Source organism: Amphibalanus amphitrite, unplaced genomic scaffold (assembly GCF_019059575.1).
Source record: "Amphibalanus amphitrite isolate SeventyFive unplaced genomic scaffold, NRLGWU_Aamphi_draft 000677F_arrow, whole genome shotgun sequence".
In the NCBI taxonomy this organism is placed as follows: domain Eukaryota; kingdom Metazoa; phylum Arthropoda; class Thecostraca; order Balanomorpha; family Balanidae; genus Amphibalanus; species Amphibalanus amphitrite.
This window is the reverse complement of record NW_024882171.1, coordinates 310,512-335,587: the sequence shown is the minus strand read 5'-3', so window position 1 is coordinate 335,587 and position 25,076 is coordinate 310,512. Positions and strand designations below refer to the sequence as shown.

General features: G+C 50.4%; 2 protein-coding genes across 5 annotated transcripts; one reads left to right on the top strand and one right to left on the bottom strand.

Annotated features, from left to right (window-relative positions):
• The first annotated feature begins 4,905 nt into the window (after positions 1 to 4,905).
• LOC122364450 (potassium voltage-gated channel protein Shal-like) lies at positions 4,906 to 14,823 on the top strand. Of its 2 annotated transcripts, XM_043334817.1 has the most exons (5): positions 4,906 to 5,067; positions 5,865 to 6,050; positions 10,989 to 11,159; positions 11,586 to 11,640; positions 13,065 to 14,823. In XM_043334817.1, the coding sequence occupies exons 1-4, from the start codon at positions 4,915 to 4,917 to the stop codon at positions 11,616 to 11,618; spliced, it is 543 nt and encodes a 180-aa protein (XP_043190752.1). In that variant the 5' UTR covers positions 4,906 to 4,914; the 3' UTR covers positions 11,619 to 11,640; positions 13,065 to 14,823. The 2 variants fall into 2 exon arrangements, with proteins under 2 accessions (XP_043190752.1, XP_043190751.1); XM_043334816.1 differs by lacking the exon at positions 11,586 to 11,640.
• Positions 14,824 to 14,982: 159 nt separating this feature from the next.
• LOC122364448 (protein-tyrosine sulfotransferase-like) lies at positions 14,983 to 24,798 on the bottom strand. 3 transcript variants are annotated; one of them, XM_043334813.1, is made up of 8 exons: positions 24,733 to 24,798; positions 23,246 to 23,401; positions 22,324 to 22,551; positions 21,272 to 21,466; positions 20,725 to 20,978; positions 20,003 to 20,234; positions 18,314 to 19,300; positions 14,983 to 15,932 (listed from the first exon to the last, which is right to left on the bottom strand). In XM_043334813.1, exons 2-7 carry the CDS (start codon positions 23,387 to 23,389, stop codon positions 19,289 to 19,291), a joined length of 1,065 nt encoding a protein of 354 aa, XP_043190748.1. In that variant the 5' UTR covers positions 23,390 to 23,401; positions 24,733 to 24,798; the 3' UTR covers positions 14,983 to 15,932; positions 18,314 to 19,288. The 3 variants fall into 3 exon arrangements, with proteins under 3 accessions (XP_043190748.1, XP_043190750.1, XP_043190749.1); XM_043334815.1 differs by having other exon boundaries at positions 24,566 to 24,770; XM_043334814.1 differs by having other exon boundaries at positions 24,648 to 24,768.
• Positions 24,799 to 25,076: the final 278 nt, after the last annotated feature.

The window sequence follows — 25,076 nt, the reverse complement described above, 5'->3', positions numbered from 1 at the left end:
CACTGTGGGTCGGAGGTGCAATTATACTTGGGGAAACTAATAATGGAACGTTACTGCTTCTCAATTTACATATCATTATGCAGATATTACACTAATTTACAGGCGAGCCGACTTGAGATTCAGCTTAGCATGCGCGATGTGTGAAGTCTTGATCTGGTAAAGTAGGGAATTTATGAATTTATGATCATATATAGGTAATTGAAAATAGTGGCCCTAGACAGACATGAAGCATGACTGTATCTTTAGGATCGAAGGTTGATTGCTGCACAGTATCCATCTGTATAAAATAGAACTGTTTACGTCTTTTTCTGTCACGTGCAATCAGCATAGGTAATTTTGCAGCTTAGTCATCTTCTTACACAGCGTAGCCCGATACGCTTCGTTGTTCAAGTTAAACCCGGAGTTTATTCAAACACAACTAGCTTCAAGCCATTCCACAGTCTCATTACTAAAAAAGGAATAATAGCGCGGCATGCGTCTTGAAATTGCTCCTCGCCATTGCTTGCAACCATCCAAGTATGTACATACATCGGGCGTTGAACCGCAAGTGATGAAGCAGGGACATCAGGAGAGCGCATCGATCTTTCAGCAGTGGACAGGTCTCAGTGACGTCTGAACATCACCTCACGTCAGCTAACGTCAGCTCACGTCAGCACACATCAGTACACGTCACAGAGCGACACAGACTGGGCACGGACAAAATTAACGGCCACAGAACAGAGTCATTGTCGGTGGACGGCCTGCAATCACTCGGGAGAGTTGATAGCGCAAGTTTGCAACAACAGAACGCCCGGCGTTCTGCTGAATTCAGAGCGAGATTGTGAGGCCGAGACACAGACGTCTGGAGCAGCCATTTGTCGAGTTGAAGACAGGGCCAGTATAACGCTTTGTTGTCAAGGAGAATCCCACGAAAAGTAGAATGATGCACAATAATTTAGATGCACATTCAACAGCCACCTTTGCAAGAACTCAACTCAGTTTTGCACGAGACAAAACTCATCAATAAGTTCATTTGAATGCGTCTCTTGGGCTCTGAGTGCAGCTATGCCTTACCTATACAGCGAGCTGCGTGAGACTTTGTGGCGATAACTAGTTTCTTTGTCAGACATTGTAACTTTGATTTATGTGATAGGGCTAATAAAACATTCTAAATATAACAAAGGGACATAACCTGGGCAATACACAAGACACGCAACCGTTTCACTCATGGCCCCGGCCGCCATACTCCGGCGTTATTGGCTGGCCGGCTCCGGACCGGGCGAACCGTCGTGTATTTCAGTGGGCGCCGGACGGGTGCGGACACTACCCCCGTCCTCAGGTCGGTCGGCAATGTCCTCCGTGTCGCAGTAAAGTGGCGGTACTGTCCGACCGTGACGCACGTGAGCACATAAATCACAGGCGCCGAAGCGGGCTCACCGCCGCCGGCTCCAGCGGGCCACAAAGGGGAGCCGGCAACGCGACCCGGCTGGAGGGGGCGGCGGGTCGGCGGTGCCGCGGTCTGGTCGATAGGGAACCGGCGGCTGAGCCTATGTCCCCCTCGTCTATGTCCCCTCGCTGAGCTCTAGAACTGGAGCTCTGAACTGGGTCTCTCTGAACTGTAGGTGTCTGTCTGTTTGAGCCCTCGCCAAGCTTTCATGTGCCATTGTGCCAAGCTACCCCACCACATGTTGTGCACTTCTCTCTATATCATTACTCAGTCTCCACGTTCGGTCCGGTTTCAGTCCCGTCTCCCGTCTCCGTCCCGTCTCTGTCCCGTCTCCGCCTGCCGCCTGTCACGAGGCCCCTCACCGCTGCGCTGTCACGTAGCGCTGCGTGTGTGCGTGCTGCGCGCCGACGATAAGCTGTCAATGTGACGGTCACCGCCCGCCCGCGGGGGTCCCGTCATCAGCGGCTCGCCCGTCCGGATGTTATGACCCCGATAGGTCAGCGGCGCGCCGCAGGGGAGGGGGAGCGGGTGAGCGGTGTCTCCTGAGCGACCGGTGGCCGCTGTTTGTTGACGGGTGGACGTGAGGGGTGGGGGGTGAAGGGAAAGGGGTTATAATCAATCGACCCCGCAGAGGTCAGGGGTCTTCACTGCTGTCGCGGAAAGGTCGAGAGGTAACAATTGATCGAGGTCATCTCTGGCTAGAGGTCAGGGGTCAACACTGATCAGGGTTTCGGCGACCCCCAGCTGCCGCTGACACGGGTTTCGTGACGAGAGATAGATGTCCTCTGATGCCGAAATCCAGGAGGAATTTCGATCTAATTGACGTAAAGGCAGTGGCTAAGTAGCTTTTCGCCGGCTTTAGAACTCTGATTAGATTATCTTTGCCAATGGGGGATGGTATGAGTGACTGGAATGCACGAACTTTAAAAAAATAATGGGACATGAAGCATTTAGCATCAAACATGCAGGCTTACTTTACGACCATTATCAAATGGGTTACAAAATACAAATATCACACCGGCAATGAGTCTAGGCTCATCCATAGCTATGATATGCTGATTACCCATGTAGGTATAATTGGTGAAGGAAAATTTGCTGAGTGACTCCATAATTCAGAAAATATTTTTAACATTTTTATAACACTTCGACGACTCTAAATCTATGTAATAACCATCATAAATATAATAAATGACTATAAATTTGATTCCCACACTTAATGCACATCCAATTGAATTACCAGGCACAATTCAAACGTTTGTTTTACGTTAGTAAAAGTGTTGTGAAAAAGTGGTAATCTTGCAGCACCTCCGGTAAGAGCCCGAGACTGAGCCCAGCCGATCAATCAACCAGTGCTCATGGCCGTCCACCACCGAATTCCATTGTCGCCACTCGGCGCCCTTGACGTTGCACCGACCAACTGAAGCCCAATGACGATCGGCGGGTGCCTTTGAACGGTGGCACGGAATATCGAACGAAGGCCATGCTTGAGTAAAGGATGTCAGATGCACACCAATGACATGCCAACAACAAAAGACATCAAAGCCAATAACGGCACAGGACAGGTACAGCATTTGACTACAGCTTCATGACTTATGAATGGTCGCGCAATTGAAAGTGCAGAACAGAACCAAAAGTGACAAGTGGAGAGCCTAACGCGGCGGCATTTCACTTGCAGCTTATTTTATTCATGGAACATTAGCAAAACGGTAAAGCATATTCCCAGAGCTGTGAAACATGAGCTGCAGTGCCGGCAGCCCGTGTTTATATGTACGGTTGGACGGGACGGAGGCGAGAAAGGCGGCATTGTACTGGATAAGGCAACAGCACGGCACGTATGCTGCACGGAGACTGTACTGAGACGGCGCAGAGGCGGCACGGAGGCGGCACGAAGGCAGCACGGTACGGGATCTGACATCAAACACAGCACGGAGTCTGCCAGGGACTGCACGGTGACTATATAAAGGCAGCACGGGGCTGCGCGGAGGCTACAGACTGCATGGGGACGGCACAGAGCGGCACGGAGACTGAAAGGAGACTGCACGGAGACCAGCACGGCACGGATACGGCCTAGAGGCGTAACTGAGGCGGCACAGGGGTGGCACTGAGACGACACAGATATTGCAGAGATACTTCATAGAGGCAGCACGGAGAATCAACAGAGGCTGCACGGACACTGCACAGAGGGGGCACGGAGAATCAACAGAGGCGGCACGGACACTGCACAGAGGCGGCACGAACAATCAATAAAGGCGGCACGGAGACTGAACGGAGGCGGCGCAGAGACGGCACAGAGGCGGCGCAGAGGCGGCACATGGACGGCACACTGACAGGACCAGTGCGGCCGGCAGGCAGCCACGCGGACGGGGCCGGCGCCGACGGCCGACCCCATAGATCACCGCCGGCGCGCAGATGACGGATTCGTGGCGATGACGGATCTGGCAGCTGCCGGTGACGGATCTGGCAGCTGGTGGTGACGGCGCCACCGCGCGCTCACAATGCTGCCATCTGGCATGTGGCGGCGGCCAAGGCTAAACGCCGCTGCCGCCGACGGACAATCAGAGGGGACGGAGTGGGGTAGGCACTGGGCACCAGGGGTCAGGGTCGGGGATAGAAGACCGTCGGAAAATTGAAATAAAATTGGACCCATGCCAGACGGTGTTGACAAAATATTCCTAGTCTCTGATAAAAATAGATGAGTTTGATTCCGTAGTAAAACAGCTCACATTCTGTTCGTTTATTTATTCTGTTTTTGTTTTCGTGTGTATGGCATACTACCCAGAAAACATTACACATTTACGACTGCAGTGCTTTGATCATTGAATCGCTTGGCGTTGTGGTCGTGGGGATCGGTTTATAGCCAAGCGTTGCCGAACAGCGAACTTCAATAAAAGCGAGCTGAAATCAAAGTCAGTTTCCAAAGCTGCCGAACAAGACAAAGGGGATGAGCCGATTGTGGCTCGAGAGCCGTCGACTCAGCACTTTGGTGGCGCTCCAACAGACGAGTGTTTGAAGAACACAGAGCCGATTTGACTTTAAATGATTTTATGATTAAATCAACTACCTCCTCACAAATTGCAGTTATGAGTTAATTTGATAAATAAGTTTCGACCATAGTAGGTATTTAATTATTATGCTGCCACTAGCTGCATTGATATAATATTGAGTAAAATTGTTAATCAGTCTACCAGAATGGGCTTGAACTGACTAGGAATGTACCATTGATATTACATTATTACGGCTGATAACCAGAGGGTTATCCAATGGGACAGGTACACGGTCTATCGATATTTTATTGATTTTGTTCTTACGAAATCTAACACGATTAAGCCTTATATGAGTGTAGCCATTTACATGTATGGTGACTTTGTTACCATTCTTATCTCTTTTTCGTTCTTCTCTAGCACAGAAACAAGATAACACATTTGTGGCCATTACGACCCCGACTAAGCCCGACTGCGCCCTCCCCTTCTGTCCTCAGGTACGGCGACATGGTGCCCAGCACGGCCATGGGTAAGCTGGTGGGCGGCGTGTGCTCCCTCAGCGGCGTGCTCGTCATCGCACTGCCCGTGCCCGTCATCGTCTCCAACTTCAGCCGGATCTACCACCAGAGTCAGCGCGCCGACAAACGCAAGGCGCAAAAGGTGAGGACTCCGCTCGCTCCCGCCGCTGCCAGTTCGCTCTGACGACTGTGGGGCTCGCCGGAGGGGAAGCAGCGAAGGCGCCGCCGCCGGTCCGTTTGCTGACTGGACCGGCTCTTCGAATCGGTGTCGGAATTGGAGTCGGATTAGCGAGGCGGCCGCCGGCGGTCGGCGTCGGTCCGCCGCAGCCGCCGGCTGATAGGGCCTGGATTGGTAGACTGTGCCGCGGTGCAGGGATGCGCCGCGGCACAGCCTACGCAGCAGTGGCGCCGGCGCGGCGGCGGACGGGAGCGATGGACCCGTGATATTGGCATGCTGCGATGGTCCTTCGTGATACAGTGCCAAGGCCCGTGGAATGTAAATGGGGCACTTTATAAGTCATAAAATGGGCCGTGTGTTTGAGCATCAACTTAGCTGCATTTAAGCGCTCAAGAGGGCCAAGGGTTGCGACAAACTAAGTCATCTACATGACGCTGAAGATCGATTATACAAATAGCGCAAGGTGAGCTTACATCGATCACATCATGCTTTACAAGTAAACAATAAGGCAGTTAAAGTGCATGCACTTTAACTCCTTGAAGTCCGATAAAAAAATGAAAATCATCACATCAAATGACAATTGGGGATGATCAAAGCAACGTCCTATGATTTAATTCCAAAACATTTCAAAACATTAACTCCATCCATGTGCCCGTATCGTGGCACGTAGACCCTTCTAGGCACGACACACACGCACATACGTGCTCACTACAAATTGTGTGCGCCAATATGAACTTATAGCGCATCTGTTGACCCCACAGAAAGCGCGTCTGGCACGGATCAAGCTAGCCAAGGTGTCGTCTGGAGCGGCGTTCGCCTCCAAGAAAAAGGCGTCTGAGGCGAGACTCGAGGCCCAGGAGGCGGGGCTCGAGCTCGAAGGTCAGGGTGAAGAAGACATTTTCGAATTGCAACATCATCACCTACTTCGCTGTCTGGAGAAAACCACGGTAAGTGATGATCTTGTCAAGAGAGACACGGATAATGATGATTTCTTGATTGGGAAATTCGACGTGCAACGATTCATGAGATATGCGCGGTTTTCTGATCAGGAATAGCACAATACGTATCGATCGGAAGAAGTAATAGCGGTTTGAAGTGTATCAGTCAACAGGAAAAATAATGCAACCAGGGCCCAGGCCAATGTAAACACCAAACGAAAATCATCCGTAGCGCGGTCTGCTGCACGGAAAAAAAACATCTTCAATATGCAATATGCAGGCATGTTAGTGCGCCTCATGCTTGGCGTGGTCGTACGGTTTCCGGCCGGGATACAGCTTTAGGAGGATGTAACCTGAGCTCTGCGTCCGCGTGAACGTGCCGAAACCATAATGTTTGCACGGCGGGCCTGGCAAGGCTATCTTTTCCCAACATTTGCCGCCTGTCTGTCAGTCAGATGATCAGCGGCAGCTTTGTGCCAAATACCGCAGTCCCAACGGCTCCGCAGCTTTGAGTCAGTTTGTGGCAAGTCATGGTAGCTTGAGTCAGATTTTCTTATCACTGAGGTCCCCTACTTAACTATTCTAGTATTACTTCAGGCATTTATAAATAGCTGGCCTGTCAGGCTAGTTGAATCATGCCTCGGCTCTCATGGCTGCAACGAGCAGCCTCTCGTGTAAGTTATACATACGAGCATAGCAGCTGTGACTGCAATCTCTCCAGGATGCTGCAGCATCCACAGACACAGTTGGGCAGATGTTGCCTGTGGCTGTGGCTGTGGTTGCAGTCTCTCTAGCTGCGCGGCTGAAGCCCCTCTATCTACACAGCTCTGGCCTCCGGCTGTGGCTGCAGCCCTGCGGCCGCGGCTCAGCGGCTGCAGCCCGCTGACTGGCCGCGCTGGACCAATGCGGGGTCGCTGCGGCCAATGTAGTGAGTCGTTGTGGCCAATGGAGTGAATTAGGCGCGCTGATTAGTAGCGGCCGCGGCCAACGAGCAGGCCTGCGACGACCGGAAGCGTGCTCTGACGAGCTCCGGTCTGGATCAGTCGCGAGCCACGGCCGGGACAGGGGGGAGACTGGTCAGATGAGGTCGGTCATTGGTCGCGGAAGGGAATCAGAGATTGGAAATCAGATATCAGAGAGGGAGTCAGTGGTTAGATGATGTCGGTATTTGGCCAAGAACAAAGGATCAGTACTCAGGGAGGGAGAGTCAGTGATAAGAAATCTCCTTTTTTTTCTGTGAAGAGCACCTCTGACCAGGACTCGAGGCTGGACCCTGCTAGCTGCACGCAACGTCTGTTGGTTGGTGCCTATTATTTTGTTTCATCTTTCCATGCTGATAGATGAAAATGCCAAACTGATAGGATAGGTCATGTGTCTACTTCTAGTCTACTGCTATATTATTTGTCTTTAGTTTCATAGCATTTACAGTTCAGTGCCTGGTGACTCAGCATTAGCAGTAGCCTTTACGAATCGGAATGGCTACGCAAAAGCGTTATACTACACTTCCTCCGCTCTTTTCGCGTCATTCCTACTCGCGTGATCCCTGGAATCGCTAGTTAGTCTAGTTATCGTTAGTCTAGTTGACGCACTCTAATACTAATCATCTATCCTCATCAGCCGGGGTGATCGAGTGGGGGCGTCGGAGCGGTCTCACCCCAGTCAACCCCCCCGTCCCCTCTCCTCCCCTCCCCGTGCCACCCCTCCAGCACCCAGGGTGCCCCCTCCCCTGCGCATCCCTCCAGCGCGCGGCCCCGTGCAGCGCATTCCGCGGGCCCCGTCTCCGGTGCTGTCAGCAGGCGTAATGTTATTCATGCGCTGCGTCCATTGGTCGGCCCGTCACGGTCATCGGCTGCTCCAGGGAGACGGCCGATGATACGTCATAGCAGTCGACACGGCGCCGAGTGCCCCTGCCCCCCCCCCTCTCCCCATGGACAGCGCACACCGGTCCCACCGCGGCGCCTCCGGGTAATGGGAGGTGGTCTCAGCCGGGGCCAGGGTGGCCTGCGCCGCCCGCGGCTCTGTGGGTAGGACGGAGATACGGATACGGTATCAGCGGCTGAAATTGCATGAATTTGGTCTACTTTCTCAACAATCCACATCATGTTTGATTAGCTTTACCTATTTATGGTAGGCATAATTCCTGCCGCTGCTAATAATCAACTGTGCATATTTTACTCGTAAATTGTAAATTAACGTTCGAAATTGTATTTCTTCGCTAACCTATGACATAATGCAGCTATATTATCATTCCATTTCACTGCCGTCATAAATTCCTAATTCTACCATCACCATTACCATAATATGGGGGTTTAGGCGATTAAATATGATTAATTGTTTTAGTGCCCTTCACTTTTTAATGGTTCGACAGCTGCCATGTGAACAGTTAGGCATTTGCTTTATCCCGTCCTATTTCAGTTACCCTGCTCTTTGTGAACCGATAACCGAGCTTTCAAACTTATTCGCCCACCAATCACCTGTATCAAATCTATAACGGTCATCTCTTCTCCATCCTCAAGTACTCGCTGCTCATCGTCTTTGACCGCCTCCTCTTTCACTGTTTTCACCTTTGTCAGTTGTCACAGATGTATTTGCCCCTCTGTTTCGTTAAGCCTTATTTTTATCAGGCTCTTGGCATCTTCCTATAGCTCTTTGCCCAGGCAATGCTTCTAGTCGCTTACCTTTTGCTTTCTTCCTCATTTCTCCTTCCTTTCTGCGCTTGCTTCTAGACTTATAGGGTCTTGTCTCTGCCCTCTCCTCCCTTCTCTGCACTTACCTCTCCCTCTCTGCCTTCCCTTCAACTTCTTCGTCCTTACTTCTACCTCTGCCGCTGCGTTCTCAACTCTTACCTCTGCCTTCTCTGCCCTTGCCTCTGCCTCTGGCTCGGCGGCCGGCGGCGGCGCCGAGCCGCCGGTATCGATTGGACCCGGCGCAAGGCCCACCGGCTATTTTTGGCTACACAGCGCCGGTACCGCGGCATTGTGCAAGGAGGAAGGCCGGAAATCGCGCTGCGCCGAGATGAGGCGGGCTGCCGGCGTCCAGTCGCGCCGGGGGGAGACGGTGCCACCCCGCGCCAGAGCCTGAGGAAGGGTGTCAGCCCGGCGCCCGGCGGGCAGGGGAGGGCTGAGCTACTCAGCGGCCACGGCTAACGGCCGCTCCGGCTGCACGGAAGCTGTCGCTGGATCGACGACACTGGTAGCTACATGGAGAACAGCGGGGTCGGTCGGTTAGAGTCGGGCAGACATGGTGCCCGCCTCAGTGTTTGATAGGGTTGATGGGGTTACGCCTCATGTCTCGGTTGGTCCGTGACATTGCGAGCGGGGCGGGGCGGTGGCTTCTGATGGACGCCGTCGCCCCGCAGATCGTCCTTTTGCGTGACGAGTTAGCTTGCACAAGGTCGCGTGGTATTTTGAGACACACTTAGACATTCTCAGACCGATTAGCGTAGAGTTACGGGGACCGAAGTGCTAAAACGGTACTTTAATTGTCTACCTCATCATATGACCATAAGCATTCGTGCCCCGGGCGATATAATGCAATGCAATGCTCGATATACCAATATGCTGTTACGATCTAAATTGTAACATTCCTGCACAAAAGAACAGTTCAACCATGCACTAGTGACATTTATATTTAATACGTGGTGCAAAATGTCAATCTGCAAATAATGCGGCATGACAAGTGGTTGATTTCGGACAACTCCTTTATCCCAATCCCCTAGATCGCCTGGCTAGCTATTGATACATTTTTCATAAACATGGTCTGGAATATGATTGCAACATTTGTCAGCTTTATAGCCGAGAGTTACTTCAAATATGAACGATGGCGGTCCGAGAAAAGGTCACGGCATTTCACATAAGTGTTTCACTTACGACGTCAGGTTAAATGCAGCGGCGGTCCACCGAAACGGCATGACGAAATGACACTGAGGCTTGGCTAGTGGGTGATTTAGACACATACCGGTAAACGACAGTCTTCCTCTTTAATAAACGACCTCTAAATTTTCACTCAGTAGGTAAAGAGTAATAACTACTCATTACGTGTTTTGATGTCATATTTCATTGTTTAGAGAAGACATGACGGAAAATAAGGCCTGGGTCAACGATTGCGATTGCATATGAACGCTTGTAATTGGTATATCTGCATCTGCAAATAAAATGTACGCTGGAGCGACAAATATAAAGTAAATGAACTTGGAGCGCTGCCTGGCTGTGAGGAGTCATAAATTTCCAGTGCTCGGCTATCCACAAGCTTCGATATGACAGGGTTAACGCGCTCCCCGCTCACGACCGTATCTAACTTTATGCTGCTTATTTACATATCACAGGCCACAGCTAATATCAGTTTAAAAGAATTGAGCACATAAACCGTCCAGTCATTTCCATCCTCAGGATAGTCAAATTCTTCCCCCGCATCTGTGTGGGATAGTCACCTTCATCTGACGCCAGAAGCTCCCCAAGAGCATGCTCACTTGCGATGGGGTGATCGTTAGAGGGGCTGGGTGGCCTGTTCACAGGACGGGCTCAGCCCCGGCGGCGCATCACGGTGGTTGCCCAGACCAATGTCTCCCCCTACTTCCTTCTATCCTTTCGGCCCTGAAAAGGTCTTGTTATACGAAAGGGTACCTACCTCCCAATTGACACCTGAGTGCCATCTATGGCAGATATCGTTGCAAGAGACAAGATCTGGTTGCCTTACCACCTGCCTACAGACAGACAATAAGTAGAATGAGCACTGGAGAGCCCCGGAAAACAGTGCAATTTTTTGTTTAGCTGGGCTGCTCGAGCCACACTTGGGCGGCTAGGTGTATAAAATGATAGATAAGTATGATACGTCAAATATCCTTTAAACTGGCCATTATAAGCGCAACGCTGTTGCTGGATGACAGTCTCACGTGTGAATGTCCTCCATACGGTCTAACCGGTCTCTGAAACGTTCGCTCTCCGACAGAACCGCAAGTTCGTCACGGATGTACCGTTCAACGGTCAGCCGACGCGTCTGCACGGGGAGCCCGGCGGCAGCCCACCACGGAGCCCCTCGCCCGGGGCGACCGGGCGCGGTCTGCTCTCCTCCTGCTGCTGCGCCGGACGGCCTCGGCGCACCTCTGCTGACAACAACCAGGTACCGCCGCCACTGCCACCTGCTGACAGTATCACCAACTAACGCTTAGCTACAGAGGACGCGCGGGTCGCGGCCGCTCTGCGAACACACTTTTGCATCACGCGCTGCCAAAAGCTTGCGCCGCGCCGTGCCGCCAGAATTTTGGGCAATAGCTGTCGAGCATGCTGCGCTATGGTTCAACCAGCTGTCGCAATGCGTCAGCATCGCGGGTCGGTTCGAAGAATGGGTCCGGCCATCACCGTGCATTTCGAACGAAATCGCCACTGGGTCGATCAATGCTTATTTATAGTTGCGGCGGCCGGACGCTGCTGCTTGACAAGCGCTGGCTGGCCGCTGCTGCGCTTTGTGTGTGGCGGCGCTGGCTGCCGGCTGGGCCGCTGGGAGCGGGCGCACGCTGCCGCTGACGCTGCCTCTGTCTCTCTGTAGGCCACCGTGACCAAGCTGGAGCAACTGGCGTAACGTCGCCACCCCTCGGGCCACGGTAAATATACTGCAGTCACCGCGCGCCGCCGCTGCCGCCTCCGCCTGCCGTGCACTGCCGGCTGCATCGGCACCGCGGACAAAACCCCAACTGTTCCCCTCCTCTGGGTGTGGGATATCGCCCCCTCTCCTGAATATGAGCTTAGGAGAACCGTTCTGGCCCGTGGTACTCAAACGGGAATTGCTTAACCCTATTCCTGGCGGGGGGGCCTCAGGAGCCCCTCCTGAGGTTTTTTGGTTATATCTCCCAAACGCGTTGAGCTAGGAAGCTCAAATTTTCTGACTTTTCCTAAAAGGCTTCTACGCAACATGTCTGAAAATTTTAAGTTGATCTGACCTCAGGTCAGGTCACCAGAGGTGGTTTGGTGACGCTACCTCAGAAAAGTTTGCAATCACGCCAGAGCTAGAGTTTTTGACCGATCAATTTCTTCTCTTCAGGGTTTAGTTAGGGTACCAGTATGTGCAATTTGTATATCTCGGAATTTTGATATCGGTGACCTAAGGTCAGGTCAATTTCGCGACCTCCCCATTATAAGTCAATGGGGGAAAAATCAACTCCCTGTTTTTACCACTAAAACGGGTCGGAATGGCCCCATATACCATACATGACTTCATATACGATCAACCTTCACTACCTTGAGGTCTGTTTTGCTGTTGGGCAGCTGTGAGGTCATGTGACGTCATCAAAGGTCACCAAAGGTTTTTGGCCAATAACTCCGTACAGGAACAAGATACAGACGCGTGGATGGTCTCATTGTGTTCAGCTCGTCAAGACGCATCGAATGATATACATGATGACCTCGAGGTCACGTGACCTGAGGTCAACCTTTGACCTTGACCTTTCGAGGTCAACATATATATCATTCGATGCGGATTGACGAGAGGATCACGATGATGCCCTTAGTTTGTTCCTATCTTGACTAATTCGAAAGTTATTCGAGAAAAACTCTCTCCATATCTAGTGCCGCCATTTTGACTTTTTCGACCCCTGTGACGTCATCTTTGACCTGACCTGAAAATGACCTTAGTAAAAATTGTAGATCTTGGCCGTGCGTATCCGATGCCGTTTACCGCTTGTCGCTATCTTGCTTCGTTCTCGAGATCTCAGGGGGGGGGGCCGAATCGGCCCCCCCGCCAGTTTCTTGTCCCGGCGGAGCCCGCCAGGAATAGGGTTAAGTACCGTGTAATTATGCATCTTGTGAGGGTGCTTTGTCCGATATAAAGGTAAACATAAGGAAATTTACCAGCTAGGGCTGCGTGTCCCGTTCGGGAACATGCATTTGAACTCCATGATAATCAGGGTATTGAATCATACCCGGAATTAACATTAACTTGTAATGCAGACAAAACGACAGACGCTCAACATATTCAAAATCCTAACCTACCCGTCCCCGCCCCATCTGACGCCACCCCGCCCGCCCCCAGAGCCTGTTCCGGCCGTACACGGGCGGCGGTCGGCCGGCCGGCGCGGGGACCGGTCACGGCGGACCGGAGCGACTCCAAGAACTGGACACCGTCGACCTAGAGATGGCGGCCGGCCGGGCACCGCGACTCCACCTCAGTCCTCCGGGCGACAGTCCGAGTCCGCCGAGCCCCGCGGACGCTCCGCCGGCCGAGTCGGACTCGGTCAGCACCATCTGCAGGCCGCGGCAGCCGTCGCCGTCGCGCGTCTCGCCCCTGTAGGCCCGCCGGCTGGCCAGGCCACCAGCAATACGCTTATAAACTGTGTGCACGCGCCGGACCAGCGCCGACAGAGAGCGAGAGAGTGAGAGAGACAGAGGCGAGTGAGAGCCGCGTGAGAGCAGAGCGTCTCACGGAGCCACCGTCGTCTCCCCAATCTGTGATTCTAGGTTTCTCAAGTTTCCTCTAGTGGGCTCCCGCGCAGGAGTGGCGGCCCCTAGCGGTGGCGACCTTTGGGTGTGTGTTCCATTAGCTCAGTTCGGGCCGAAGCTCGCCGGTGGAGGAGCCCGACGGAGCCAGTGACTTCTCATCAGCTCCGAGGAGGGACACTGCCACGTCCTCCGATCACTCCCAGCTTCAGCAGGGCCGGCAGCACGTCCAGCGTCTCAGCCGCGAGTCTCCTAGCTCCGTAGATCGACCGCCCGCGTAGTGTACAGACGAGAAGCGATGATGAAAGCGGGAGTGAGGAAGAACGATGAACGTGGTAGCGGCGCGGTCCTGCTGTGCCCTCTGAGAGGGTCCCTGGCCGATCGAGCGGACAGGCGAACTTTGCCAGTCCGGTCAGTCTTCTCTATACCTTTAGGCGCCGTGCCGCGCCTCCTTCGGCGCGCCGCCAGAGCCGCTTCATTCCAGGCGAGACCGGCCAACTTTCATTTTTAGCTGTGCCTTTGGTAGGACCACGCCGTTGTCTGTTGGGTGGCGCGGAGCTCGATACGTTGTCAGACTTATCCAGTTATTCGGGGGAGGGCGGGTCGGTACCTATACCCTGGAAGGCGGCACTTCTGCCGATATTCAGTAACAAGGAGCGAGAAGTCAGACAGACTCCAACCCTAGGTCTGACTGCTCCCATCACGAGACGGTCGACCCTTCCAGACCTCCTCTCGGCAGTGCAGAAAAGTTCATCCCTTACGTCACACTGACGTCATCGTTCTGATATGTGACGTCGGCACGACGACACGTGATCTCTGCAGCGTGACTCGGGCAGCCGGCGCGCGGCGATCTTAGGTCCCTAAACGCGCCGTGTGCGGGGGCTGGGGGACGCCGGTCTTGTTACGTCACAGGGGGTAGTTCTAGTGGACGGCGCCCCTGCCCGAGCCCCTCTATCCGCCGAGAGAGAGGAGCATCGGAGCGTTCATATAGCGTCCACAGGCATGTGACCATGTCATGTAACCTTCACTGTTCGCCGTCTCCAAACATGCAGTGTGCAATCTAAGAATAGATCTATTCAGTAGGCTAGATTTATATCATGTCTGATGTCTTTTATTGCTGTCATCAGTCCTAACATGTGTCGTTCCGACGAGGCGCCTGAGGCGCCGTGGTCGCATGCCAAAACTTATCGATAAACTACGACAGGCCGGGGATCCGGTCGGCCGCGGGCGCCGCGGGGAGCGTCCAGCGGCGGAGTCGAGGTGCCCTGGACACCCGCCCGGGCGAGCACCCCAGCGTTATCCATGCTTGCTGTCTACATGTACATTTTGATCTATAAGAATACAGTTTTCCGAGACGGAGTGTGTGGGAGGGAGAGGGGAGTGGGGGAAGCCCCCGGCGATAATCCAAAGCGAACGAACAGCGGAAAGAGACAGTGACTGCTCCACTGAAGTTCTGAGCTGTCCTGTATCGGTTAGACGCCGCCATCCCATCATACAAGTGAACCATACACCAGTTATATACAAAAGTCCTTATATTAAACAGTGTAAGTAAAAACAGCGCCCCAATTCGCTCGCATGAGCAGGTCTCCTAGTTCTATACCAGTATCACAAGCCAGGAAGTGCGTCCTATTATACATCTCGTGAACACAGCTCTTGGCTTCACGGCCCCAACCCTGCAATCTTATGGGGTACGGTTGAAGCCCCTGCTCTAACTAACAAACCCTCAGCAGAAGGGACAGCACAAAGCATGATTGGCACTACGTATTATAGTAACTGTCTAAAGCACCGTTCACATTGTCAATGTCCGAACAGCCCCCGCTACCAGCATGCGATAAATGACGGTTCATTTACACATGGTCACGAAAGAGCATCACATAATCAGCGAGCAACCTACATCAGGTTTTGCAAGGGTTCGCTACTAAAGCGCTCCATGTTTCATTTACACGGCTCATAACGTCACATTGCACGCACCCAAAACACCGTCCGAGGCGGGGGCGTCGATTTCCGAGTATGCTACACAGCCGCCGGTCCGCGCTGCACTCTATATCGCTTCTGTGGTGAGCCATTGCGTGCCTGACTCAAGAAGCAGCCCGGCTGAACATGCGTTCCGGGCACAGATTCTGACTTTGTACCGGTAGCTGACAGCACGGCCTCTGAACAACTCGCGCGAGACAGTTCACCTGTCCCAACCGCCGCCGCAATAACACTAAATAGAAAAAAATACGCTCTGTGCAGAAACCAAACTATAAAACGTTCATAAAAACGTAGAAATATTATAGAAAATTCGTAAAAAAGAATATAAATACCCACAAATATTGCTCAGAAACAATTTACGCCATTTATCGGCACCCAGCACACCGTGCCATTAGGCAAACATGATGCACAATTCATGATAGAAGCTGGCGAAGAAAATACAGGCTGATTCTGAAGGGGAAGCCCCGGTGAAGAAACGTACCACTACAGCCAGACTTGTGCCAAGGTCCCAAAAAGATCCGAGATCCAGGGTTCGCAGAGTCCAAGGTCTGGGACCTTGATGGATCCTGGACCTTGCATTGTCATTTTTGTCGCGAGACCTTGGAAACCCAGGACCTTAAAACATCCATATGCCGCGAGACCTTGGAATCCCAGGACCTTAAAACATCCATATGCCGCGAGACCTTGGAATCCCAGGACCTCAACATTTGCATATGTCGTGAGACCTTGGAATCCCAGGACCTCAACATTTGCATATGCCGTGAGACCTTGGAATCCCAGGACATCAACATTTCATGTGACATGAGACCTTAGAAACCCAGGACCTCAACATTTCATATGCCGTAAAACCATGGAAACCCAGGGGTTAGGACCTCAAAATTTTGGTATGCTGCAAGACCCTGCAGAATGCAGACCTTCAGTACCAGTTTTATTATTTGTCATGGGATCTTAGGAGAACGGTCTGGACCTACACCACCATTTTGTTGAGGGACCTCAAGAATCCTGGAAGCTGGACCATCATGAGGTTTATGTTGCACTTGGGCCACTAAGGACCCTGCACTAGGTTTTGTCTGTAAGCACTTCAATAAATATATATGGTTGAGCGACCAGCTGCAAGGGGCTAGATAGCTACACGAAGAGAAAACGAACCAGACTGTGTAGACATATATAGAGCAAAATCATTGCCATGGTTGTGAGGCAGAACTGGAACAAGAGACCTGGTAGCTTTTTACATTATCAATGTTATGGATTATGAAACTGTCAAACAGTGGACAGTGGTGGTTTGGAAAGTTCTTTTCTAATCTCACCTCACATATTTTCTGGGTTGTGATATGCCGGGCTTGAAGCTACTTGGAAGCTACCCACTGACCAAGTAAGTGTCAAACTTATTTGTTTTGCAATTCATCAAATCACCATTGAGCAATGAGCAATATAAGCAATCATTCCATGACAGTTCAACTTTTTCGTTTAGCAGGTTTTCGTCGGACAATTTTTCGTCTGCAGATTTTCGTCCGCAGACTTTCGTCTATGCATTTGTTCGTCTGTGCATTTTTATGTCCGCGCATTATTTTCATAAGGACATTTTCCGCCTCGTCCAGACGAAAAAATGCCGGACAGAAAAATACTCAGACGAAAAATGCACCAAATTAATTCGAACAGACGAAAAAAATGCAAGACGAAAAAGTCAGACGAAAATCTGCCGACGAATAACCGGCTGACGAAAAAATTGTCAGATGGAATTTTGTTCAGAGCCTTCAATCTAATGTGAATGAACAGTAAGTAAGGTTTGCGCTCGCTGATACTCTAATTCTATTGGCTTAGTCGATCAGTTTTTCTGTGAGCGCTCGCGCAAACAAGACTTAGAACATATTTTCTTTTTATCCTAGGTATTATGTAACTGAATGTGCAGAAAATCGAAAGCATGTAACTATCAATTCAACTTTTCCATTTCTATGAAGCCTGTAGGTTTTATTTCTGTTTTTTTTTTTATATTGCCTGAAAGAATACTTGAATGTCTGTCTTCAATAACTGTAAGGTGCTATCCTACATTCCTACTGATAAGGTAAGATTGAATTGAAAGGGACATGACAATACAAATTGCAAGGTACCTTTTACCTACCTATATTTTTTACGAATTTGTCAGGTTAAAGGAGAGATTGATATTATGATTCATTTTTAACTTGTGTTGAAGCTCCCCCTACCTATGTTGGTTAATGATAAAACCACCACAGTCCACAGGTTTGCATATAGGTTCTGCCCCTTTAAATGTTGCTGGGCATCCATTGGCAGAATATTTAGAAGTAAGTCTGCTCATCAGAATGTTAGTTTGTTTAAGTTCTTGTTGTGGGACCCTGAATACTTTGGATCCTGAGATGTATTCTTGCCGTGGGACCTTGAGGACTGTGGACCCTGAACTCTGAAGTGTGTACTTGTCATGGGACCTTGGGGACTGTGGATCCTGAAATTCACACTTGTCGTGGGACCCTAGGGACTGTGGATCCTGCAATGCATTCTTGCCGTGGGACCTTGGGGACTGTTGATCCTGCAATGCATTCTTGTCGTGGGACCTTGGGGACTGTGGACCCTGCAAAGTATACTTGCTATGGGACCTTGGAAACCTTGGATTCTAGAATTTGAATTTGCCGTGGGACCTTGGAAACCTTGGATTCTAGAAATTGAATTTGCCGTGGGACCTTGGAAACCTTGGATTCTAGAAATTGAATTTGCCGTGGGACCTTGGAAACCTTGGATTCTAGAAATTGAATTTGCCGTTGGACCTTGGAAACCTTGGATTCTAAAAATTGAATTTGCGGTGGGACCTTGAGGATCCTGGATCTTGATTTTTGGTCCCGGCACAAGTCTGACTACAGCTACATATAACTACAGACTCTTCAAGAGACATACGCGCGTGTGCGACAGCAGTCAGCAGCCTTACATTCTTCTCGCTAAAACATGACAATATGCCACACTACCCTATCGCGCTTAGATTACATGTCATGCTTGCTTTGTGTACCCAGTTACTGTTGGCATCAAAACCGGCCTTCGGTTCTGATCCAAATATTATGCGACTGTCCTACGATAAATAATAAAAGGGCTACTAACTAATACCACAAATCAAGTCAAATCAGCTGATCAACAAAGACATTATCTTTTGATTAGGGATAACTCAACAAAATATCTGTACAGGCCGCACACGCGATTGCTGTACTTAGATTTAAACCTAAGCAGTTCCCAACGAAGCATTCTAGGTAAACTAGTAGGTAACTGAGCACAAATAACTGTCTTAGAAAAAAAAAACGAACACAAAACTGGAGACTGAATTCCCAATATGGGAGATAGCTCTTAGGTCTGTCAAGATAAACCAGTTCTTTAACAAAAGTTATGTTATCCTTGCTAAGCAGTAAGCACCTAGCATGAAATCTCAGCAATAGTAACGTCTTATAAAGAGCGTCTCGTCCAAAAAGCGAACTCAAATATGAAGTGTGCCGTCAAACTCGCATCACTTCACCGACGGACGCATACCCACCGAGTCTTGCGTCCACGACTTGGAACAGTTCTGTGTCGAAACACCACGCGTCGCACTCAGTCCCCGCGCCATCACTGTGCGTCTGAAACCCTCATCAGACTCAGGTAACACCACGGAGCGTGGTGCCAATGAAGCCCATAGCTCTGCCACTACACCACTCACCCAGCGTGGTGCCTTTGGTGTCACACCACCGCAATTGGTGGTGTTTTGGTGTAATAATGTCACAGCACCGTCCTCGGCAAGTCCGGCTCTAAAATAACAGCGGTGATCCCGGCCAGCCCTAGCCACCAGTATCCGGTCCTCTTCTATAGACCATCAAGTCAGCTGCCCTCCTGGGGTCGGCGGGGGGGGGGGGGGGAGTGGGCGTTAAATGACGTCGAATTCCGTAGAGCGGGGCGGGGAGGGAGCGGTTTATATGCGCAGAAAAATGCAGCTGCCCCCAACCGAATACAAGAGATGGAAGACATGACAGGGCACATGACTCTGTATAGAAAGTTTAGTAGAAGTGTCTAAAAACTGTCAGAACCAGGTGTTCTGGGCCGGTTACCGAAGCGTGCTGCGAACTTTCTCGGTTCCCACAAGGCCGTGTTGTGTCGCTTTTGCAGCGCCACTTTCCTCGTTATGATGCAATGGGTCTCAGCGTTCCCAGAGCGGGAAAAATTGACCGAACAGGTGCAAAACATGAACAAGAGATCCGTTTGCACCGCGCCACTCGCATGATTGTTTGTCAAGAAACTTGGCAGAGCAAAATAACCGACCATACGTACCCGAAAACAAAGGTAGAGAGTGAACCGCACAACTCGCGCAGCTTTTCATATTTCCGAAGCCAAGTCCGAATTCCAACAACTTCGCCCACTGCTCTCATGTTTTCGCCCATGCTTTTCATCCCTTATTTACTATTCATCCCTCTCCTCCCATTCTTCTTCCCCGATTTCCAATAAACTATTCCATCCCATACTTTGATTTCCATCCTCGCTGATGCTACCTCTCACCCCTCCCCTCTATATTCTTCCCTCCCTTTCCCCCGTCCTCACCTCCTCTGCATCCTCCTCGTCGCCGTCCTGGTCCTCATCAAACTCGTGGCCGCGGTCAGTCTGCAGCTGCCGATAGTTGGGCGGGTTTGCCTCCGGGTCGTAGCCCAGCGTCTCCAGCATGGGAGCCAGCTGCGCCATGTCGCGAACCACGTCCTCGGCGTACCAGCCGACCCACTTGGTAAGCGCGTCCGTGTTGACCGGTCGTACTACCTGGTCGGAGGACTTCTCCACCCTGTGGTGCGGGAGAGGGAGGTCAAATTACTTGTTCATGGTGATGGCACAAGGGACGACAGAGGAGTGAGTCAGATCACCTGGGTACGAAGGGCACAGTAGGAGTAGACTTTTCCACCTGGTACGGTACAATGAGAGGAAATTAATTAACGAATGACAAGACATGGCGCTGTACGTACATAATCGAAACATGTAATAAGCCTAGTGTTTTTCACGATGTTTGCATGACACTCTTAATGCAATAATATATTTTCCTCTAGGCTCTAGTGGCTGGTATACGCATTGCCAAAGGCATTGCCGCTTCATATCCGATTATTGCACGTCTGGAACAAAGCCAAAAATAAATACAGGAAACATACACAGCCAAAACCACCTGTCAAGAATAATCCATGCAACAGCTAAGGAAATTACTCCAACTAGGGAAAAGACAGCTTCAAACCGTACCACCAATCCCACCACTCCACCCAAGCCGTTCCCGCCTCTCTACTCACTTGGACAGCGACACTCCGCCAGGTTTATTGATAGTCTTCTCATGATGCAGCACCGTCTCATTCCAGGGCACATCCAGGAATCCAAGGATGCGCTGCATCCACCGGCGCGGCTCGAGCACCAGCAGCTCGTAGGGGACGCGCAGACACCACTGGTCGCCGAGCTCCTCGCACTGCTGGTCCATGGTGTCCACTACGGTGTTCCAGCGGCGCAGACACTGGCGCGGGCTGGTCAAGTCGAACCCAGTGATGGTTACCTGGCGTGGGACGGGGAGGGTGGTGTTGAGCGCCGTCCAGCACATGACAAAGTATAGAGGCACACGCGCATAGGGCAGCCTGAGTTGAGCACTGAATAGGCCCGGCTGGTAACCATTAATACCTCTTCCTGCTTCTCACATACCAGAGAAATCCCCTTCCTCTCTACCAGCCACGACCCTATTCAGCTCCCTTACCCACCGATCGAAATTCCCTATTTCTTACAGAACATTCGTGACAACTCACTAGCCACGCCACGAACTCGTCCACTCCTCAACTTCTCAATCGTGCTAACCTGTCTCGATATGATGGAGTGAACGGTCGCCCGTCCGTCCCGCACCATGAACACAAACTTGGCACGCGGGAACAGCTGGTGCAGGTAGGTGGCCGATTTGATGGTGAACGGGTCCTTGTTACACAGCCGCTGCGCCGGCTCACCGTGGCCAACGATCACCTCCAGCATAAACGAGGAGATGGCTGAATCGAGAACCTGGGAAAGACAAACGTACCACCGTCACAAATCCCCAAACACACAACCTCAAAACAGACTATGGCATAACCAACAAACAGCGTCCACGCCCTCAATCGGCGCTAGTCGACACCCTTCGTAAGTCAATCGAAGCAATAGATCAAGAAACGGGCGCACTAATCTGGCGAAAGTAAGGTTCAATCACCAGGTCGCCGAGCACCCGATGACTATGCTACATCATGACATGTCTAAATATGCCGCGTAGTTGCAAGGATTCCCTTTTATCGGCATACCATGCACAATTGATATGCCAAAGCGCCGCAGCACTACGAAACAGTCACAGCTGCCGTAGCTTTTACGCTTATCATCAATGAAAATGAAGGCTCAGAAGGAAAATGCAGAACTAGGAACAAGGAAAACTACGTCCCGTACTACGAATAGCACACGGACGTTGGCGTGGATAATACACATCACAAAAATATCCCGATACATTTCGATGTAATAAGTTAATATGGAAGAAATAAGGAAATGCGTGAGATCGCTCGAGGGAAGAACCATTTAGGGAAATTAAAGAACAGTTGTGTTTGACCTTCGAAGGCTCTGTCACTGTCACCTTGAAACTGACAGTTCACTACGTAAGGAAAGTACCTACCGGTAAGGCAGAAACCGGTATACCGGTATGGGAGAGGGCATCTCCCATTCATGAAAAAATACAGCCCCATATTTGAGCCCACGACATCCCAATATACAACCCATCTAGTCCCACTCCATAACTGTACCGTTCAACCCACAGCTGTCCCGTGCCCTGTCCCAGTCTAAAACCCACCACGACAACCCGGCAATTCGTCATGCCTCCCCCCCCCCCCCCAATTACTCACCTGATCGGTCAGACCCGCCTCATTCAGTCTCAGCGTCTCCTTGGCGGACTTTTTCCAGTGTGAGCGCAGACTGAGAATGCGCGGAATCACTCGCGTCTCCTCTCCACAGCGCACTATAGGGTGGGCGTCCAGCATGGCACGTGCCAGCGTGGTGCCGGAGCGGGGAACACCACCGATGAATATCAGTGGCATGTTACGGTCCACAGGGCCGATGCCAGCCATCCGCACCTGGGGTGGTAAAAACAGAATGAGAGAAAGGGTGGCCGGAGGTCAGACTGCAAAAGTGTGGCAACAGAGCGATTATTTGCACCAGTTAGGGTGCCGAATCCGCATCAGCCTACGGCGACCAGACTGAAAAAATCCATGCTACCATCGACATGTCCGCGTAATGGGCTTATGTTACCGAAAGTTCGATGCAGCGTCCGGCGTAAGTTCGTGCGTTGAAATTTCGGCGGCCGGCGCATGCATGAGCGAAATAAAGTTCGGCGCAAGCAGGCGCTTTGAAGAATTTCGGCATAGGACGACGAGACCCAACCTTGGCCAACTTTACTCGCTACACTCTACATTTGAATCATGTACCCCCTAGGTATGCAAAGCACAAAAATCAGACCACAGATGCGTATTAATTTGATCCGATGAGCACATACTACAGTCCTCGTATGACTGGGACTAAGGCGCGGACTGGGCTAGCTAATTATCGGGTTCCTAACCGCTCAAGTTTTGTCTGTAGCAGACCGTCCTGACGGAGGCAACTGGCATTGTTGACTGTTTTCCAGTGGGGTTTCACAGGTGCTGAGGCTAGAGAAGACTGATCGGATCATTCAGCCTGAGGGTGAAGACAACAGGCAATCACATTCAGCAGGTAGGTAGCTTGCTTGCTAATGTGACTAATTTAATTCTGCCTTTCACTCGGTGGCCTTACCTCCTTCAGGGGAACACCACTGGTCCGTCCCCCGGGATTTGTGGTGCAAGGCAGTGCAGAGCGACTGGTCAGCTGAAGCAGCACCAGCACCGTGAGCACCACTCCGCAGAGCACCAGCGCAACCCGACGTGCTGATCTCGCCATTTTCCCAGCAGTCTGCGAACAGTGATGGTGAACAGTCAGTAAAAAATGGAGGCATTCAGGATAAGGTAGGTACAGAAAAGGTAGGTACCTACGTACCTACCTATTTCATCTTAAGCCTTTACAGATTATGACAGCCCAGTCCCCAGACTGAGACAAGCCAGGGTATAACAGAGGTATAATGCTATACAGCACAGCAGCCTTCATCATCAGACATCATGTAAAAATCACACAACACAAGGAATACCTGCAAGGAATAAACTGAATAAGAAGTTATCACCCTATCATATCAGTTGGGGGAGGTTTGGTCAATGGTTGTCATTTTTAGCACATGCCATTTTTGGCAACCATGTGCTAAAAATGACAACGCTATCAGCTATTTTTAGCAACGATGAAGCCGATTTCACTCCTCAGCGAGGAAATCACGATTTTGGAAATACAAGCACTGATTTTGGAAAAGAAGTGCTGCCACCTGGTGCAAGAAGAAGAAACCAGCTTTAATATGGCCGTTGTTTGTATGGTAGTCCAACGTTGAAGTATACCCTTTTTTGTGGCCCGAAGTTGGAACTTTAAATTGAAGCATCAGAAAATGATCGATATTGATCGAAATCATGATGTTGATGAAAAAAATAATATGTTAAGTTGAGAGAGGAGGCCATTTTATCCAGATGCGGTGGTTTACTTCTTGAAATTATTTTTGCTTACGACGACTGCCATGTAATGAGGGATAATTAGCAGCCGTCATTAGCAAAAATAATTTCAAGAAGTAAACTACTGCATCTGGATAAAATGGCCTCCTCTCTCAACTTAAAATATTATTTTTTTCATCAACATCATGTTTTCGATCAATATCGATCATTTTCGGATGCTTCAATTTTAAGTTCCAACTTCAGGCCACAAAACAAACTACCATACAAATAACAGGCATATTAAAGCTGGATTCTTCGTCTTGCACCAGGTGGCAGCACTTCTTTTCCAAAATCAGTGTTTATCTTTCCAAAATCTTCATTTCCTCGCTGAGGAGTGAAATCGGCCTCATCGTTGTCAAAAATAGCAGAATCGTTGTCATTTTTAGCACGTGTGACAAAAATAGCACGTGCTAAAAATGACAACGATTGACCAAACCTCCCCCGACTGATATTTGTCATCTCTTTAAAAGTGGACTCGTAAAGCCCTCACCTTTTCACCGTTATCCTGATCCACTGTGACTGTTCAATGACAATGACCAATGCTAAGGTGTTAAATAAAAGTAAATATTTACCAGCGAGCTGACTTGTTGAATGCGATTCAATTAGGGTGACGGTGCATAAAAGAATCATTTATCCCAGAAATACCCGTAACCCTACCTTTCCAAAATCAGCGTTTTTGCTTTTACACTACACAAACTTTAACATCACAAAATCAAGATAAGCAAAATTCATCACCCGGTTTCGCCACGTGCATGAAATCGACTGACGTCATATAGCATTAAGCTTTGATATTTTGCACAAAAAAATTTGTAATAAGTAGCTTTGAAATCATTTTTTGTTAATAAAATATTTATTGTTGACGTAAAATTTTTATATTATGTTTTTATCTACAAATTGCTTTTAAACGTAATGAGGGATGAGTGAAGAAGAAACTTGCTTTATGTGGCGCAGCAAAGACATGATTCTGGCGTATATTCTGTTCTTTCTCGTTGTTATTTTTC

Bases quoted from the DNA above. Each gene is read 5' to 3' on its own strand.
- LOC122364450 (XM_043334816.1), top strand. From the start codon at position 4,915: ATGGTGCCCAGCACGGCCATGGGTAAGCTGGTGGGCGGCGTGTGCTCC. The intron at 5,068-5,864 runs GTGAGGACTCCG...TTGACCCCACAG, and splicing joins ACAAACGCAAGGCGCAAAAG to AAAGCGCGTCTGGCACGGAT. The intron at 6,051-10,988 runs GTAAGTGATGAT...GCTCTCCGACAG, and splicing joins GCTGTCTGGAGAAAACCACG to AACCGCAAGTTCGTCACGGA.
- LOC122364448 (XM_043334813.1), bottom strand. From the start codon at position 23,389: ATGGCGAGATCAGCACGTCGGGTTGCGCTGGTGCTCTGCGGAGTGGTG. The intron at 22,552-23,245 runs GTAAGGCCACCG...TTACCACCCCAG, and splicing joins GTGGTGTTCCCCTGAAGGAG to GTGCGGATGGCTGGCATCGG. The intron at 20,979-21,271 runs GTTAGCACGATT...GTCCCACGCCAG, and splicing joins ACTCCATCATATCGAGACAG to GTAACCATCACTGGGTTCGA.